At 40.7% G+C, this 15,000-nt stretch overlaps 1 protein-coding gene across 5 annotated transcripts in view; it reads left to right on the top strand.

Annotated features, from left to right (window-relative positions):
- Positions 1-15,000, top strand: part of LOC115094023 (integrator complex subunit 6-like) — a 211,348-nt gene that overhangs the window by 78,515 nt on the left and 117,833 nt on the right. For all 5 annotated transcript variants that reach the window (XR_003857467.1, XR_003857468.1, XR_003857469.1 and 2 more), the window contains 4 exons: positions 10,288-10,451; positions 10,975-11,127; positions 11,613-11,745; positions 12,230-12,324. Coding sequence is in view for 1 of the 5 variants with exons in the window: in XM_029606646.1 (XP_029462506.1) it covers positions 10,288-10,451; positions 10,975-11,127; positions 11,613-11,745; positions 12,230-12,324 (545 nt within the window). In the remaining 4 variants the exon portion in view is untranslated. The remainder of the gene's footprint in view (positions 1-10,287; positions 10,452-10,974; positions 11,128-11,612; positions 11,746-12,229; positions 12,325-15,000) is intronic.

The raw sequence follows: 15,000 nt of genomic DNA, 5'->3' as shown, positions 1-15,000 counted from the left end.
TTCAATGGACCATCTCCATGACTGACCTTCCCTGGTACTTAAATCACAAACCCAGAGTCCTCGCTATATCTGACAACCTCCCGCTACTGCTTACGAGCACACTGCAGATAACGCACACGGGACAGGCACGATTTCAGTGTTATACATATCTACACCACTAAGAAAGCACCATTATAAAACTGTCCGCCTATTGTTAAACCTTGAGCACATTTTTCCTGGTTACATCAGGTCTACATGATATGGGCTATATGCACTCAATATCTTAGCTGGGGACTCCCAGACAGCATGGCTAATTCATGCTGCTTATCTATGTGAAAAAAAGCAAGTTTGCTCACCATAAACAGTGTTTCCGTAGATAGCAGATGAATTAGCCATGCTGACCCTCCCGCCTCCCTGCACAGTTTGTCACTTTGCATCTCATCTTGCTTTGATACAGACTGAGGAGACTTGAGGTGGTGCGGGATCTTGCAAACGGGCGCATCTCACTATCAAAGACAAGTTTTCTACTTTGAGAGCTCCGCCACCTAGTGGCACGGAGGATGTCCCAGACAGCATGGCTAATTCATCTGCTATCTACGGAAAACACCGTTTACGGTGAGCAAACTTGCTTTTGCCAACTGGCTCCAGATTTTCAGGACACGTTGATCAATCGTGGTTTTACCCTATTGAATGCTGGAACTTATTCTGATTTCCCTATTGCATTCCCTATAAAAAGCAAGGCTAAGTACCTGTAAGTAGGGAAGTAAAACCTATGATGGTAGTTGACGATTGAGGTCCAGGAAATTCATATTAATATATATGAATTAATTTGAAACAGCTTTTAAAAGCTGTTACACCTATTACGTCCTTTATGAGAAGAACGACAGTAATGCATTGTTTAAGTGCTCTCTAGATGCCTGTTTCCTGACTAGTTAATTATCTTTCCTTAACTCTTTTGTCTTACCTCTATTTTTCACTATAACTGTTTCCAGGTTTTTTCTCTGTACTGCCTTTAGAAAGTAAGAATTAATCTTATTTCTTTTAAAAGGGTTTGCCCGGGAAGGGTTAGGACTTCTCTTGTAGTTGGTGATTCAATTATTAGGAAGATTGATAGCTAAGTGGCTGGTGGACATGGGGATTGCTTGGTAACTTGCCTGCCACACCTCATGCATCACACAGGATTTTAGATTGTACTGGGGAGGAGCCAGCTGTCTTGGTACATGTGGGTACCAGTGTCATAAGAAAATGTAGAAGAGAGGTTCTGGAAGCCAAATGTACGATTTTAGGTAGAAAGTTGAAATCCAGAACCTCCAGGATAGCATTCTCAGAAGTGTTCCCCGCTCCATGTGCAGGACCCCAGTGGCAGGCGCAGAGCTCCAGAGTTTCAATGTATGGATGAGATGATGTTGCAGGGAAGAGGGTTTTAGGTTTGTGGTGACCTGGGCATCATTTTGGGGAAGAGGGGACCTTTTTTGAAAGGATGGGCTCCACCTTAACCTGAGTGGAACCAGGCTGCTGGCACTAACCTTTAAAAAAGAGGTAGCACAGCTTTTAAACTAGATGGAGAAAGCAGACATTCGCTCAGAAGCGCATGGTTCGAAATGATGTATCTTTGAAAGATACCAAAATAACACCAGTAGAGAAGTTGCAATAAATGCCAAAGTGGACCATGTGTTTTTAAGTAAAGAGCAGGTTGTTAATATAAATTAAAAAAATACTTTGAAATGTATGTATACAAATTCTAGAAGTCTAAAAAATAAGATGGGAGAGTTAATGTACAGCCCTGGATGAAGAGGTAGTTATAACTGGCATCTGAGACCTGGTAGAAGGAGAATAACCAGTGGGACACTGATACAGGGTACAAATTATATCAAAATGATAGGATGGATTAAATTGATAGAGGGGTGGTGGTATATGTTAAAGAGAGCATTGAGTCAAACAGGATAAAAATTCTGCAGGAAACAAAATGCAATGTTGAATCTTTCTGGATAAAAATTCCGGGTGAAAAGGGGAATAAAATAGCAGTGAGGGTGTTGCTGTCCACGTGGCCAGAATGAACAGACAATGAAGTGCTAAAAGAAATTAGGGAAGGTAACAAAATCAGCAACACAGTAATAATGGGAGATTTAAATTACCCTGGTATTGACTGAGTGAATGTAACATACAGATAAACATAGTTTAATAGGGCAAAGCCAACATGGATTTAGCCAAGGGAAGTCTTTCCTCATAAATTTGCTACATTATTTTGAGGGTGTTAATAATCATGTGGATAAAGGTGAGCCAGTTGATATAGTGTATCTGGATTTCCAGAAAGCATTTAACAAATTCAATCATGAGACTTCTTAGGAAATTAAAATGTCATGGGATAGGGGACTGTATCCTATTGTGGATTGCCAACTGATTAAAAGATTGAAAACGGAGTAGGGCTAAATGGTAAATTTTTCCAGTGGAGAATGGTGAAGAGTGGAGTGCCCCAGGGATCTGTTCTAGGACCACTGCTTTTTAAAATATTTATAAATGACCTGGAAATGGGAACAAGTGAGGTGATCAGATTTGCAGATGACACAAGATTATTCAAAGTTGTTAAACCACAAGAAGATTGTGAGATTGCAAAACTGGGAGATTGGGCATGCAAATGGAAAATGAAGTTTAATATGGACAAGTGTAAAGTGATGCACGTAGGGAAGAGCAATCCAAATTATAGCTACACAAAGTAAGGTTCCACATTAGGAGTCACCATTCAGGAAAAGGATCTAGGCGTCATTTTTGATATGTTGAAATCTTCTGCTCCGTGTGCAGCAGCAGCCAAGAAATCAAATAGAATGCTAGAGATTTTTAGGAAAGAAATGGAGAATAAAACAGAATATCATAATGCCTCTTGCTCTGTTGTGTGACTTCATCTTGAGTATTATGTGCAGTTCTGGTCACCACATCTCAAAAAAGATATAGCAGAATTAGAAAAGGTAAACATTGTTTTGTTTATTTTAAATTACTTAATTTGTCTCCCCCAATTATGGTTATGCCAGATATGAAAATTAATGGTATTTGTTTAAATTTTTGTATTTGTTTAAATTTTTAAGGGATATCTGGTTATGAGAGTTATGTATTTTCATGATTGTAATAAATGTGAAAAATTTAATAAACTATAAATTAAAAAAAAAAGAAAAGAAAAGGTACATGGAAAGGTTACCAAAATATTTTTCAAATTAGAACAACCTGTTGTCATAGAATGCTTCCAAACAAAAACAACAAAGATATGACAATTCCCCTCAGTTCCCTCCCCCCTCCCCTCCAGGCAATGTCAAAATATTTGTGAGTGTAGGAATTTAACCAGCTTGCACTAGTCCTTTTATATCTTTAATATATAGTCCTTCATATGTGTCGAAAGGCATTCCCAGAAGGGTTTCCAAATAGATAAGCAGTTTTAATCACCAATTGGGATGTCTATGTGGCTGTCAAATATTCGAAATGAAGAAGTTTGTAGAGCTTCATTTTCCATTGGTCTAGCTTAGGTGGTGAGCTTGCGATCCAGTTTAACATTATGGATTGTACCGCCACTAAAAAGGCTTTTCAAAGGAATAGCTTTTCCTGTTCTGAAATTGTTTCCAGAGAGCCCACATACAATCCCAGTAAACAAAGCTTGAGATTTAATTGATATGTATCGATTCCAAAGTTAGTAAAATATCGTCCCAGAAGGTGGATATCCGTGTGCATTTCCATAGGTTGTGGTAATACGTCCCTTTTTCATCTGTACATTTTAAACATTTATCCGTGTCACACATTTTAGCTGCAAAAAGATTGTGCCCTTGAGATATACATACATTGGAGTACCTTATAGTCCATTTCATGTAGGATATTTTCCACAGTTGTAGAACAATGTTGCAAGGACAAACTTACCTCCTCTTTTTTTGCAGAGTGAGACCCGCATGTTTCTGCCATTTAGCAATAATATTGTTAGTAACTTCATTTGGAATACTTCTGACTGCCTTATTCAGACTTGAGCATGAATTTGGTTTCCCTCCACTCCCCCTAAAGATGTCCCGTAAAGAAAGAGAGGATGTAAAATTTGTATGCCTGTTACAAAGCTACTGGATGTAGTGTCTGGTTTGTAAATAAGCGTAAAATTCCTTGTGTGCTAAATGATATTGAGTTTGCAGGGTTTGAAAGCTGTGTGACTGGGTCAAGAAAGCTGCATATACTGCTCAACCTGTCCATTTCCCATTTAAGAAACAAGGAGTTATCCAATCATGGTGAAAAGTGTGGATTGCCTCGGAACATTAAAAAGACAGAATGGGTGCTTGCTAGCCGCATCTTGTTTATACATAAGTACGTCCAGGCCTCTCTACTCGTCTGCAATAGTAGGGTGCACCTAAATGGGGATGGGATCTCCTCCACTCTAATTTGAACTAAGTTTCCCGGCCAGTATGGTTTTAACCATTCTTGTATGAATGCAAGGGGCGAGAAGGTTGTTGTACCAGCTAGCCGGTCTTCGACGTGGTGGAGCATGCATGCTAAATTATAGTCCCTCCAGTTTGGACATTTTAAGCCCCCTTAAGAGGTGCTAACATTAATGAACTCAGGGGGGTCGCGGTTTATGCTTTGCCCACAGAAAGAGTCGTAGCGCCTTATTCATATGGACCATCTCCTGTCTTCGTATCCAGAGAGGCAATTGTTGCAATACATAGAGCCAAGTAAGCAGTTCAATCAACTTGGTGAGAAATATTCGCCCAGTAAGGGATAAAGGTAGGGAGGCCCAAGTTTGTAATTTAGTTTCCATGGAATTTAATAATGGGAGTATATTAGCTTCATAGAGTTTGCTAGGCTCCTTCATGAGCTTAATACCCAAATAACGCATCTCCGTTTTAACCAATTTTAAGGGGAAGATCCCTCTCCAATTGGCCTCAACATCCCCTGAAACCTCCAGAGCCCCTCTGATTTATCTACATTTATTTTAACCCTGCAAAGGAACCAGATAGTTTGGTGGAATATCTGCTCTAAGGAAGCTTGTGGCGAGGTCAGGAATACCAACATATCGTCCGCAAATGCTGCTGTTTTGAACTTCTGAGAGCCCAATTCAAACCCGTGGATCATCCTCTATTTTGCGCAGGAGTGGATCTATTGAGAGTATATATAGCAAGGGGGTCAGTGGAAATCCCTGCCTGGTGCCACGAAATAAGGAAAAGTCCATAACAACATGGTCATTGGCCAAGATAGCTGACTGGGAGTTATGAAAGAGCATGGAAATATATTTTAGGACTTCCCCTTAAAAACTGTATCACCCCATTACCGAAAACAGGTATTCCCATGATACTCATCGAAAGCTTTTTCGGAGTCGAAGCCTACTATCATAGCTGGACATTGGCTCTTCCTAGTTTCCTCCATTGCAATCACTAATTTGGTAGTATTGATGCTAATGGCCCTTCCTTTTATGAAACCCACCAGGCTGGGACATATGAGAGAGGGGAGTATCAAACTTAGCCAATCTGCCAGTATTTTGGTGAACAGTTTCGCCTCATAATTCAGGAGGGGATATAGGGTGGTAAGAAACTGGCTTGGATAGATCTTTGCCTGGCTTTTCTAGGACTGTAATGTAGGCTTTAGTAAAACCTGAGGGGAAGGTCCCCTTTTCCTAGGCCTCATGAAAAAACTGATGGAGCGGTAATGCTATGTGGTCTAGCAGAATGTTATAGTATTCAGTACTCAACACATCTGGGCCTGGGGCTTTGCGATGTGATGGCTTTGCGAATTTCCTGAAGTTCAAGTGGTCTATTTAACCATTCTGGTTGGTGTCTTTTGAACTGGGGTAAGTGCAAGTTTTTAAAGAATTCTGCTTCCTGTATGCTGCCACCTATCCGGTCTTCCTGATAGAGAGTATTATAAAATGTGCGAAAAGTCTCTCAGATGTCCGCCCCCTTGGTCAGCACCCGGCCTTGCTCATCTTTTAATTTATCAATGATTGTTTTGCCTCTCTGGATACAGACCAATTTTGCTAGAAGCTTGCCCGATTTATTTCCATAGCAGAATAATCTATGTGAATCCGCCAGCATCTCTTTCTAGGCTTTTTTGTGGAGAAGGGTGTTTAATGTAGTTAATGTAGCCCGGTATTCTGTCAAATTTGTCTGTGTGTAATTTTTTGTCAGACATAGTTTAGCAGCTTTGACACGGTGTTCTAATTGGAGAATATTTTTATGTAAATCTTTGGATCTTTTGATTAGATAAGCAGTTATATCCCCACCTCAGAACCATTTTGCTTGTTTCCCAGAACAGGGTGGGATTGTCTACATGCTGTGAATTATGTCTAGCATATTCTTCCCACTTGGTTTGGAGGAATTTTTGAAAGTTAAGATCTTTGGAAAGAAACCCTGCAAACCTCCAAAGTCTCGGTCTTTCCATATATGGGTTAGGGGTAAATTCTATCCAAATCCTAGCATGATCCGTGATTTCAATGACCCCAATATCTGCTGATTTCGTTTTCAGAAAAAGCTTATCAGAGATGAGCAGATAATCAATTCGGGACATTGTAGCATGTGCTCTAGACACGCGTGTGTAATCACAATCGGTGGGATGCAAGGTTCTCCAAATGTCAATGAGATTTAATTCTTTACATAGGAACTGAATCCCCTTCACTTCCCCCCTTCTCGTTGCATCCCAGCCCTTGATTGTTCAAATTCACATCATGAACAGAGTTAAAATCTCCAAGCATGATCAATGCACCTTTATGTAATAACAAAACCTGTCTTACTAGTTCTTGAAAGAACTTATGGTTATACTTACTTGGTGCATACACATTGCATAATGTAAGCTCCTGTCCCGTTAGTTTGCCCACTAGAATTTGGTATCTGCCTTCCGGGTCAGTCACCTGTTGAGAAACTTGGAAATTTAGGGATTTATGAAAGAGTAGTGCTACCTTTGCTTATCTCTTTTGGGCAGGAGGATAAAAACATTGTCCTACCCAGCTTTTCCTAAGTTTTTTACTTTCTCTGCAGACATGTTGGTTTCTTGTATGCCTACTATTTGGGCTTTGTGATGTTGAGGCGCATTAAGGATCTTTTTCCGTTTGGGCGAGCCTATACCTCCTACATTCCAAGAAAAGCACTTAATGCTCCCCATCCTAGAATTGTCTGATCATAAGCCCGTCTGCTCAGATAACTACTAGTTCTATCCTTGTCGATCATCCCCTAGCCTGGGCTATCGAAATTTGGCGTTGCAGCGCCACCTGGTAAGAAAATCGGAGAAGGCCCCAAACATGGTATATATGAGTAGAGACAGTGGAAGCGACTTTCCTATATGCTTCTCTGCTTGCTATATTTTTTTCAGACTTGCCTGTTACCCCTGTAATCCCTACCCACCTCTTCCCAGACCCTCCCTCTCTTAACCCTAATTCTTCCCCTCCCTTCTTCATTTCTGCTTTCAAGATCCCTCACAACGTAAACTTTTCCTGTGTTACTAATATCCCCAGTATGTTTTGGGAGGAGATCCGTGTTCCATGCGTTCGGGTGCCACCCCCCCCCCCCCCCCCCCCAATGTCCTGAGGGTAAAATTGAGAGCTTAGATATACACCTGACAGTCTTGTTCCAATTAAGTTAATATGTCCCCTGCCTGTTGACATCAACATTCAAGAATTAAATGAGCATAAACTTTCAAAAATTAAAGAAGCCAACTACGCAGAGTGATAGGTTCCTCTGGGTAAATAACAAAGGTACCGCTACCAGCAGCTTAGATCTTATTACCCCGATGTCTATTTTACCTGCTCGCCCATGTCTTCTATCTCTGCCAAAGGCATTCTAGCAGAAGGCGAAATTATCCTGCTTCTTGTAGAACTTGTCACAACTTAGATGCTGAAGTGTTACCATGTAGAAGTTCACGAGCTTGGTCCGGGGATTCACATAAAATCACTTTCCCATCTTGCCAAAGTTTTAGCTTTGCCGGGTATAATAGCGCGAAGCGGATTCCATTGTTGACCAAATCACTGCAGACTTGTGAGAATACTCGCCTCTGAGCTGCCACCGCTGCAGAGAAATCCTGAAAGATCATAATTTTATGTCTGATGTGCTACTGCTCTGAGTCGCTTATAGGCGGAATCTGTTTTTCTGTGCATAGATAAAAAATGTTGCAATCACAAGGCGTGAGCGGTCCTCCGATTGCTTGTTAGGCCCAATTCTCTGAGCTCGTTCAATGATTAGGATACCTTGCAAGTCCGGTAGATCCAGCGCCGTAGGAAGCCATTGTTCTAAGACTGTGCTCAGCTCTCCGTCCCCAGTCTCCTCTGGCAGTCCTAGAAATCTAAGATTGTGTCTGGATCTATTCTCAAGATCCTCAGTTTTTTTCCTCTGCAGCCTTGAGTTTGTTTCCTAGTTGAATCATGTGCTGAAAGTGTGTGCGTACCATCTTCTACCACAGAGATGCAGCCTTCTGCCGCTTCAACTTGCCTGCCGATGTCTTGGATCGAATACTTGAGCTCAATAAAATGGTTGGAGATGCTTTCAAATTTGTGATCCAATGCGGCAACTGCTGCCGCTGCCGAGGTCAGTCTATTAATTGTCGCTTCATCCGGGGGGAGGTCTGCCAGAGACTCACGCTGCTCCTCCATCTTAGAATCCTTGAGCTTCCCTTTCTCCTTGTCTTTGCGCACCAATCTCGAGGTCATAACTTAACTTGCCGAGTTCCAACCGTGAGCATCTTCAGTTGTCCCCGACAGCTTGACAGGTACACTCCTCGTTGATCGAGGAAAGTCACCATAGGGCTCTAAAAGCTGTTTATTTGGAGGGGTGGCACCTGGAGCTCCTATGCAAGCGACTTGCTGAGCTCACCACATCACGGGATCTCCTGGGTAAATGCACTTTATGCATGTAACTGGGCTTTATAAAATTGCTACAATATGCCATTGAATTGTCATTAGATTGTATTTATTTATTTATCGAGTTTTATATACCGTCGTTCGGTTTCGCCATCACACCGGTTTACAAAGTAACTATGTTTAACAGTGTTTCCAAAACGGTTCATATGGTTGCTAACATAGAAGATATCATTTATGAACTTGGTTTGTAGATTAAATAAAAACATATTACAGAATTGAGTAATAATCACAACTTTCTTGGGTCCATCAGTTTGCCTAGTGTTATAGGAGGGGAGCGGTGTTTTAGAGTCGGTGGGTGAGTTGGTAGGCTTTGGAAAACATCCATGTTTTTAGCTCTCTTTTTGAAAGTTTTTAAGTTTTCTTGTATTCTGAGTTCGATTGGGAGGGTGTTTCAGAGTTTGGGGCTTCCAAGTGAAATTGCTCTCTTGAGTTGAGGTGAGTCGTTTAGATCGAGAAGGTGGAATCTTTAATAGTTTAATTATGTTTGTAATTGTACTTTAAGCACGTAAATGTCTTTTGAAAATTGCTATGATACGGGTCAATACAGTAAAAAACACGGGAGAGCGCACAGGACACTCTCCTGTGTGCGCGATACAGTAAGTTAATTTATTTAAATTAGGCCCGGCACAGAAAAGCAGTTTTTACTGCTTTTCTGTGCACTTTCCCGGTGCCGGAAAGGTCGGCGCTAATTTCTGAAAGTAAAATGTGTGGCTTGGCTGCACATTTTACTTTCTGTATCCCGCGCGCGTACCTAATAGGGCCGTCAACATGCATTTGCATGTTGAGGGTGCTATTAGGTGCCGTGGGTTGGATGCGTGTTTTCCTCCCCTTACTGAATAAGGGGTAAGGGAAAACGCGTGTCCAAGAGCAGGCTAACAGTGTGCTCCGTCGGAGCGCACTGTACTGTATTGGCCTGAACGTATGTTACATTTATGTGCGTAAATTCCTTTGAAAATTACCTCCTTAGTTGTGCTTCATTTCAGTTTTCAGGGGAAAGGGATACAGTTGTCCTGTGATTTCATTTTGTGCATCCTCAGCAGAGGTCATGTATCTGCTGTGCAGGAGAAGCATAGGAGCTTTTTTTCAGTGCTGGTGGTAACTGAAATTCTGGCAGTGGAGCCAGAACTTAAATAACTGCCAAGTGCAATGCTAATTTTATTTTTTTCTAAATGATACCCATCTTACTGTCGCTTTACTGTACAAAACTGACATTGCAACAATAATGTGGTTTGTAGCTAAAAAGAACTGTGGTGTATTTTTGAAAAATTGCTATATTTTTTGTAAGGTGAAAATCCTAATTCAGCCAATAAAGCTTCTGAAACTGTTGTCGTTTTTCAGAGTGGCTAATGGAGAATAAATAATAGTTTGTAACAAGGAGTCAATATTACTATGAAAATATGTTCTTTGAATATTTTTTTAAATTTCATTTTATGTTTTTGGCTAAACTTTAGATGGACTTGTTGACCCGATCAGACCCATCAATTCATTTGCTTCCCAAGCCTGGCATTGTTGTCATAAACTTATTTATGTGCGGCCTAACCCTAAAACTGGTGTTCCTGTTGGGCACTGGCCAATTCCAGAATCCTTTTGGCCTGATCAGAATTCACCAACATTGGTAAGTGTTTGATTTGGAAGCATGTTATTCTTTGAACTTGCACTTACTGCTCAAGCAGAGAATAGAAAGCCAACATTTTTCAGAAGTAGCATCTGCACAGAGTTCTCACAAAACAATCATAGCACTTAAAGCAGGAAGAATAATAAACACTTGACAATCCTGTTACTATACATGAGCTTTGAAGATGTCAGTTCAACCCCTTCTCTATGTAATAATCCAAATGTCATTAAAGAGGATTAATACTGCATGGAAGCCTGACAGTTTCATTATGCTTTCTTGGTGTTTAACCTTGGTCAATTAGAATTGATCATTATTTAAAAATGTTCAGGTTATCAAAATATTCAGCGTCTATAAGGCATATTACACAGCTTAAGAACATGGTGCTTAAAATATTTAACTAACATTAGAATTTAATGACTTGGTTTGCAGTGGAGATGAGGTGGAGAATGGTACTGAGGAGGGAAAGGTGTGATAACGCCTGTGTGTGTGTTGGTTTTTTTTTATGTATTTATTTATCATATAGCCGCCTCGCACATCTCATCCTGTGGTGAAGTTCTCCTGTGTAGATTGTGAGCCCATGGTGATAGACAAACTTCCTTTTGACAAGTATGAACTTGAACCTTCACCCTTAACTCAGTACATCTTGGAACGAAAGTCTCCTCATACCTGCTGGCAGGTATTTATTTACCTTTACAAATAAAACATTTGGCAGTTTTCAGAAAGCTACAGCATTGCAGCTGTATATGTTAAAATGGTGGCCACAAACCAGCAGTTGTGGGCAAAGCAGATGTATGCAGACAAGTTTCCAGTACTTGAGGGTTTCTAGAGAATAAGCTCTTGATCTGTGGATGTTTTATAGCCTGTTCCATAGAATAAGAGCTGTTCTAAATAGACTTAAAAAAAAAATCATAGAGTTGGCAGCTCCTCATCTGGAAGACCAGGAAGTGCTGCCAGTAATTACTATTCAGTGCAAATTAGGGCATAATCTTAGATACATATGCTATTTGTACCTTTTTGAAATAATAAAAAAGAACCTTTGGAGAAAATGGAAAGGAGATCTGGGAGTAAAACTGACAGAAGAAGAAAAGAGGCAAGGTTTTGAGGATCCTAGGTAGCACTGGTGCTTTAATAGTGACCATTCTTTCCTTATATGCTCTTCAGGTATTTGTGAGTAATAGTGGGAAGTACAATGAACTTGGCCATCCATTTGGGTATTTAAAAGCTAGCACCACCTTAACCTGTGTGAATCTTTTTGTGATGCCTTACAACTATCCTGTCTTACTTCCTTTGTTAGGTAAGTATCATCCCCTCTCAGGTAAAGACCATGAATAGAAGATTGTAAAGCTATTATAAAAGAATGTGTTGTGTAATGACTCTTATTTGTCCTTTGGTTTATCTAATACTGATCATTTTGCATTATATTATTTGTAGTTGAAATCTGAATATAAAATATTTATATTAAGTGTGCCAGGCACGTGATCCATTGCTCCCCTCTTCCTTGTGAAACTAAGAATACTGAACTGCTTATATCTATCTCGTGCTGCAGTGCTACTTACACACTCTTCAGTGTGAGCTAGGTAGATATTGGCAACAGTATATGAGAAATCGGCCTTTGTTGAGCTGCAGGGTCTCTTATGTTAGGAGACTTCATGGATGTGATATGCAGAAGAAAAGTCTGTTGTTCACATGGTGCTGACTAGGCCAAAAATCTCCTTGTGTTGATGTGATAAATTTTAGGGAGATTTCTTGTATTTACCAGCTGTGTGTTCCTGTTGCAGATGATTTGTTCAAAGTGCACAAACTCAAACCAAACCTCAAGTGGCGTCAGGCCTTTGACAACTATTTGAAGACGATGCCTCCTTATTTTTTGTTGGTATGTCCTTGTACTTCCTTGGTCGCATCAAATGTAATGGTTACTGATCACCATTGTCCTATCAGAACTTTTCTTTTTCTCATGGTTTCACACCCTCTGAGTTGGTGTGAACCATTTTAGAGGTGTTAAGTATGGAGGAAAAGGGTGCATTAATGCTTTTGGTATTTTCTTTTCTATGGTTGGTTGCTGAGAGTCTGTGTTTGAGCCGGTTAATACCAAATCTTATTTCCTTGTAAAGGTAATGTGACTTTCTAACCAAAGCTACTTTTTAAATGATCTGTTTACCAAATTGAACAAGAAAAAAAAAATCTCATCAAAGGCCAAGCCCATCTCATCACAAGAAAAATCCCCTTTGTAGTTCAGAGAGAAAACAAAACAAAAAAAAAATGTCACAAACTCAAGTTCTATGGACAACAGAGCCACAGAAAAAGAAGTTAAATTAATGGCTCAAATTAAGCAAATCAGATGATATGTTTAATTAGGTTCTATAATTGTATTTTGCAAATATACTATCTGAAATCTCCAAAAGGGGGAACAGCAGAAGACATGCTCTTCTCAGAGGAAAAGTACATTTTTATACAGCGCAGCTAATTTTTATATCTGCAAACTTACACATTTTTTTTTATCTGCAATAAGTAGAAAATAGTAACATGAGATCTACAGTGGGAAAACTGCAGCACCTTCAAGTCTTTCGTTATGGTTGCTTGGAGGGCACTTGCTGCTATGGGGCTGATCACTGCAAAATTGAAACATCCCTTTTTCCACTCCAGCCTGGAAGAAGGGACTAGAAAACAGGAAAAAGACCAAAATAAATGATTTGTTGGTAAATTTCTTTTAATGAATTCATGAGGGGAAGACCTGAATGTTAGATTAATTTTAATGTGAGTCCTATAGTACCAGCAAGAGCTAAGTATAACACAGTGGATGGCTTTAGAACATAAGAATTACCATACTGGGTTAGATCACAGTTCTATCAAGCTCAGTATCCTGTTTCCAACAATGGCCAGTTCAGGTCACAAGTACCTGGCAGGATCCCAAATAGTAGATAGATCCCATGCTGCTAATGGCCAGGGATAAGCAGAGGCTTTCCCCAAGTCTGTCTGGTTAATGGTTTATGGACTTTTCTTCTTCCAGGAACTTGTCCAAACCTTTTTTAAACCCAGCTATACTATATTTATTTATTTATTTTATTTAACATTTTTTCTATACCGAACTTCATGACAAGCTTCATATCAGGCCGGTTTACATCGAACTTAGGGGTTAACTTAACAAAACCATATAACAAGAAGGCCGAGGCGCAGATACAAATAACAAGGATATTAAACTTGGGGGCTATATGTCTATATACCTTTACCACATCCTCTTGCAATTAATTCCAAAGCTTAATTATGCACTGAGCGAAAAAATATTTTGTATGATTTGTTTTAAATACGCTACTTACTAACTTCATGGAGAGTCCCCTAGTATTTGTATTTTTTTGAAAGTGTAAATTGATTCACACTTGTCTATTCTACTCTTTTCATGATCTGTCTAATGTTTGGGTACGTGCCAGGTACTTGTGACTTGGTTGGCCACTGTTGGAAACAGGATACTGGGCTTGATGGACCCTTGGTCTGACCCAGTATGGCAATTCTTATGTAATGTTCCTAATATCTTTAAAGTCAGCTCATATACATAAATCAACAGTTCCCTGTATGTACCTGGATCAGTCCATACTTTGGGTTATGCCTCCCCTCCAGCAGATGGAGACAGAGTAAAACTTGAAGGGCACTCTTACTTAACTTGGTGTGCCTCCTGTATCCCTTCAGTATTTCTCTGTCTCCAGCAGATGGAGGTGATGCAAACCCTGCAGTCGTGCCTTGTTTTGGGTTGAGGCTATTCCCTTAAAAAAAAAAAAAAAGGCAGCAATCTTTATACCTCTGAATCAAGCAGATCTGCAACAAAAAAAAAAAATGCAATCAAGAGACAATCCTTCCAGTCCTCCCAAGGGGTTGGCAGATCTTGAGGGATCATCCCCCCTGCTTGTAGGCTTTGGAGCTGGGGTTGGTTGCACCGTGGGGCTCCCTTAAGGTAAGGAGCTGGGGGAGAGATTACCGGTGTTCCGGTCCTTCTCTCATCCCGCAGCGCTTTCAAGTTTAAAAAAAAAAAAGAAACGGCAAACAAGCAGCCTGTTTGTGTTCTTTTTTGGTCGGCTGCAGTTTCGCTTAGCTCTGAGCTGATTTCACCGCGTTTTTGAGCTCCCTGCCTTTCTCGCTGTGTTTCATCTGGTTTTCAGCTCCCACAATGCCACGGCCATCTTTGTGCCTTGCCTGTGGGGATTCCTCATCAAGGCTTTCTCGTGCAGGTCTGTGCTCCCACTGCCTTCCTGGTGGGGAAGGCCGCTCTTTTTCAGCAGCTGCCGCGAAGCCATGAGGTGCACTTAAAAGGTCAGCGCAGGAATGGCAGCCATTTTAAATTCTTTTGCTGAGGCACAGGCAAGAGCAATGGGGGCAGGGGAGCTTCCCACAGCGTTATCTCCGGTCCCTGCAAATCCTGATGATCCTTCAGATCCAGACCAGGACTTTTTCCAGGAGGATCCCGATTCCCCAGGTGGGGATGAGGGCTTTCTAAATCCTTTTTCCATGGAATTTGTTCTCCTGATGCATAAGGCCGTTTTGGCCTCGCAGTCTCCGAAAG

Source organism: Rhinatrema bivittatum, chromosome 6 (assembly GCF_901001135.1).
Source record: "Rhinatrema bivittatum chromosome 6, aRhiBiv1.1, whole genome shotgun sequence".
Classification (NCBI taxonomy): domain Eukaryota; kingdom Metazoa; phylum Chordata; class Amphibia; order Gymnophiona; family Rhinatrematidae; genus Rhinatrema; species Rhinatrema bivittatum.
The sequence above is the reverse complement of the archived record's forward strand: the minus strand, read 5'-3'. Positions and strand labels throughout refer to the sequence as shown.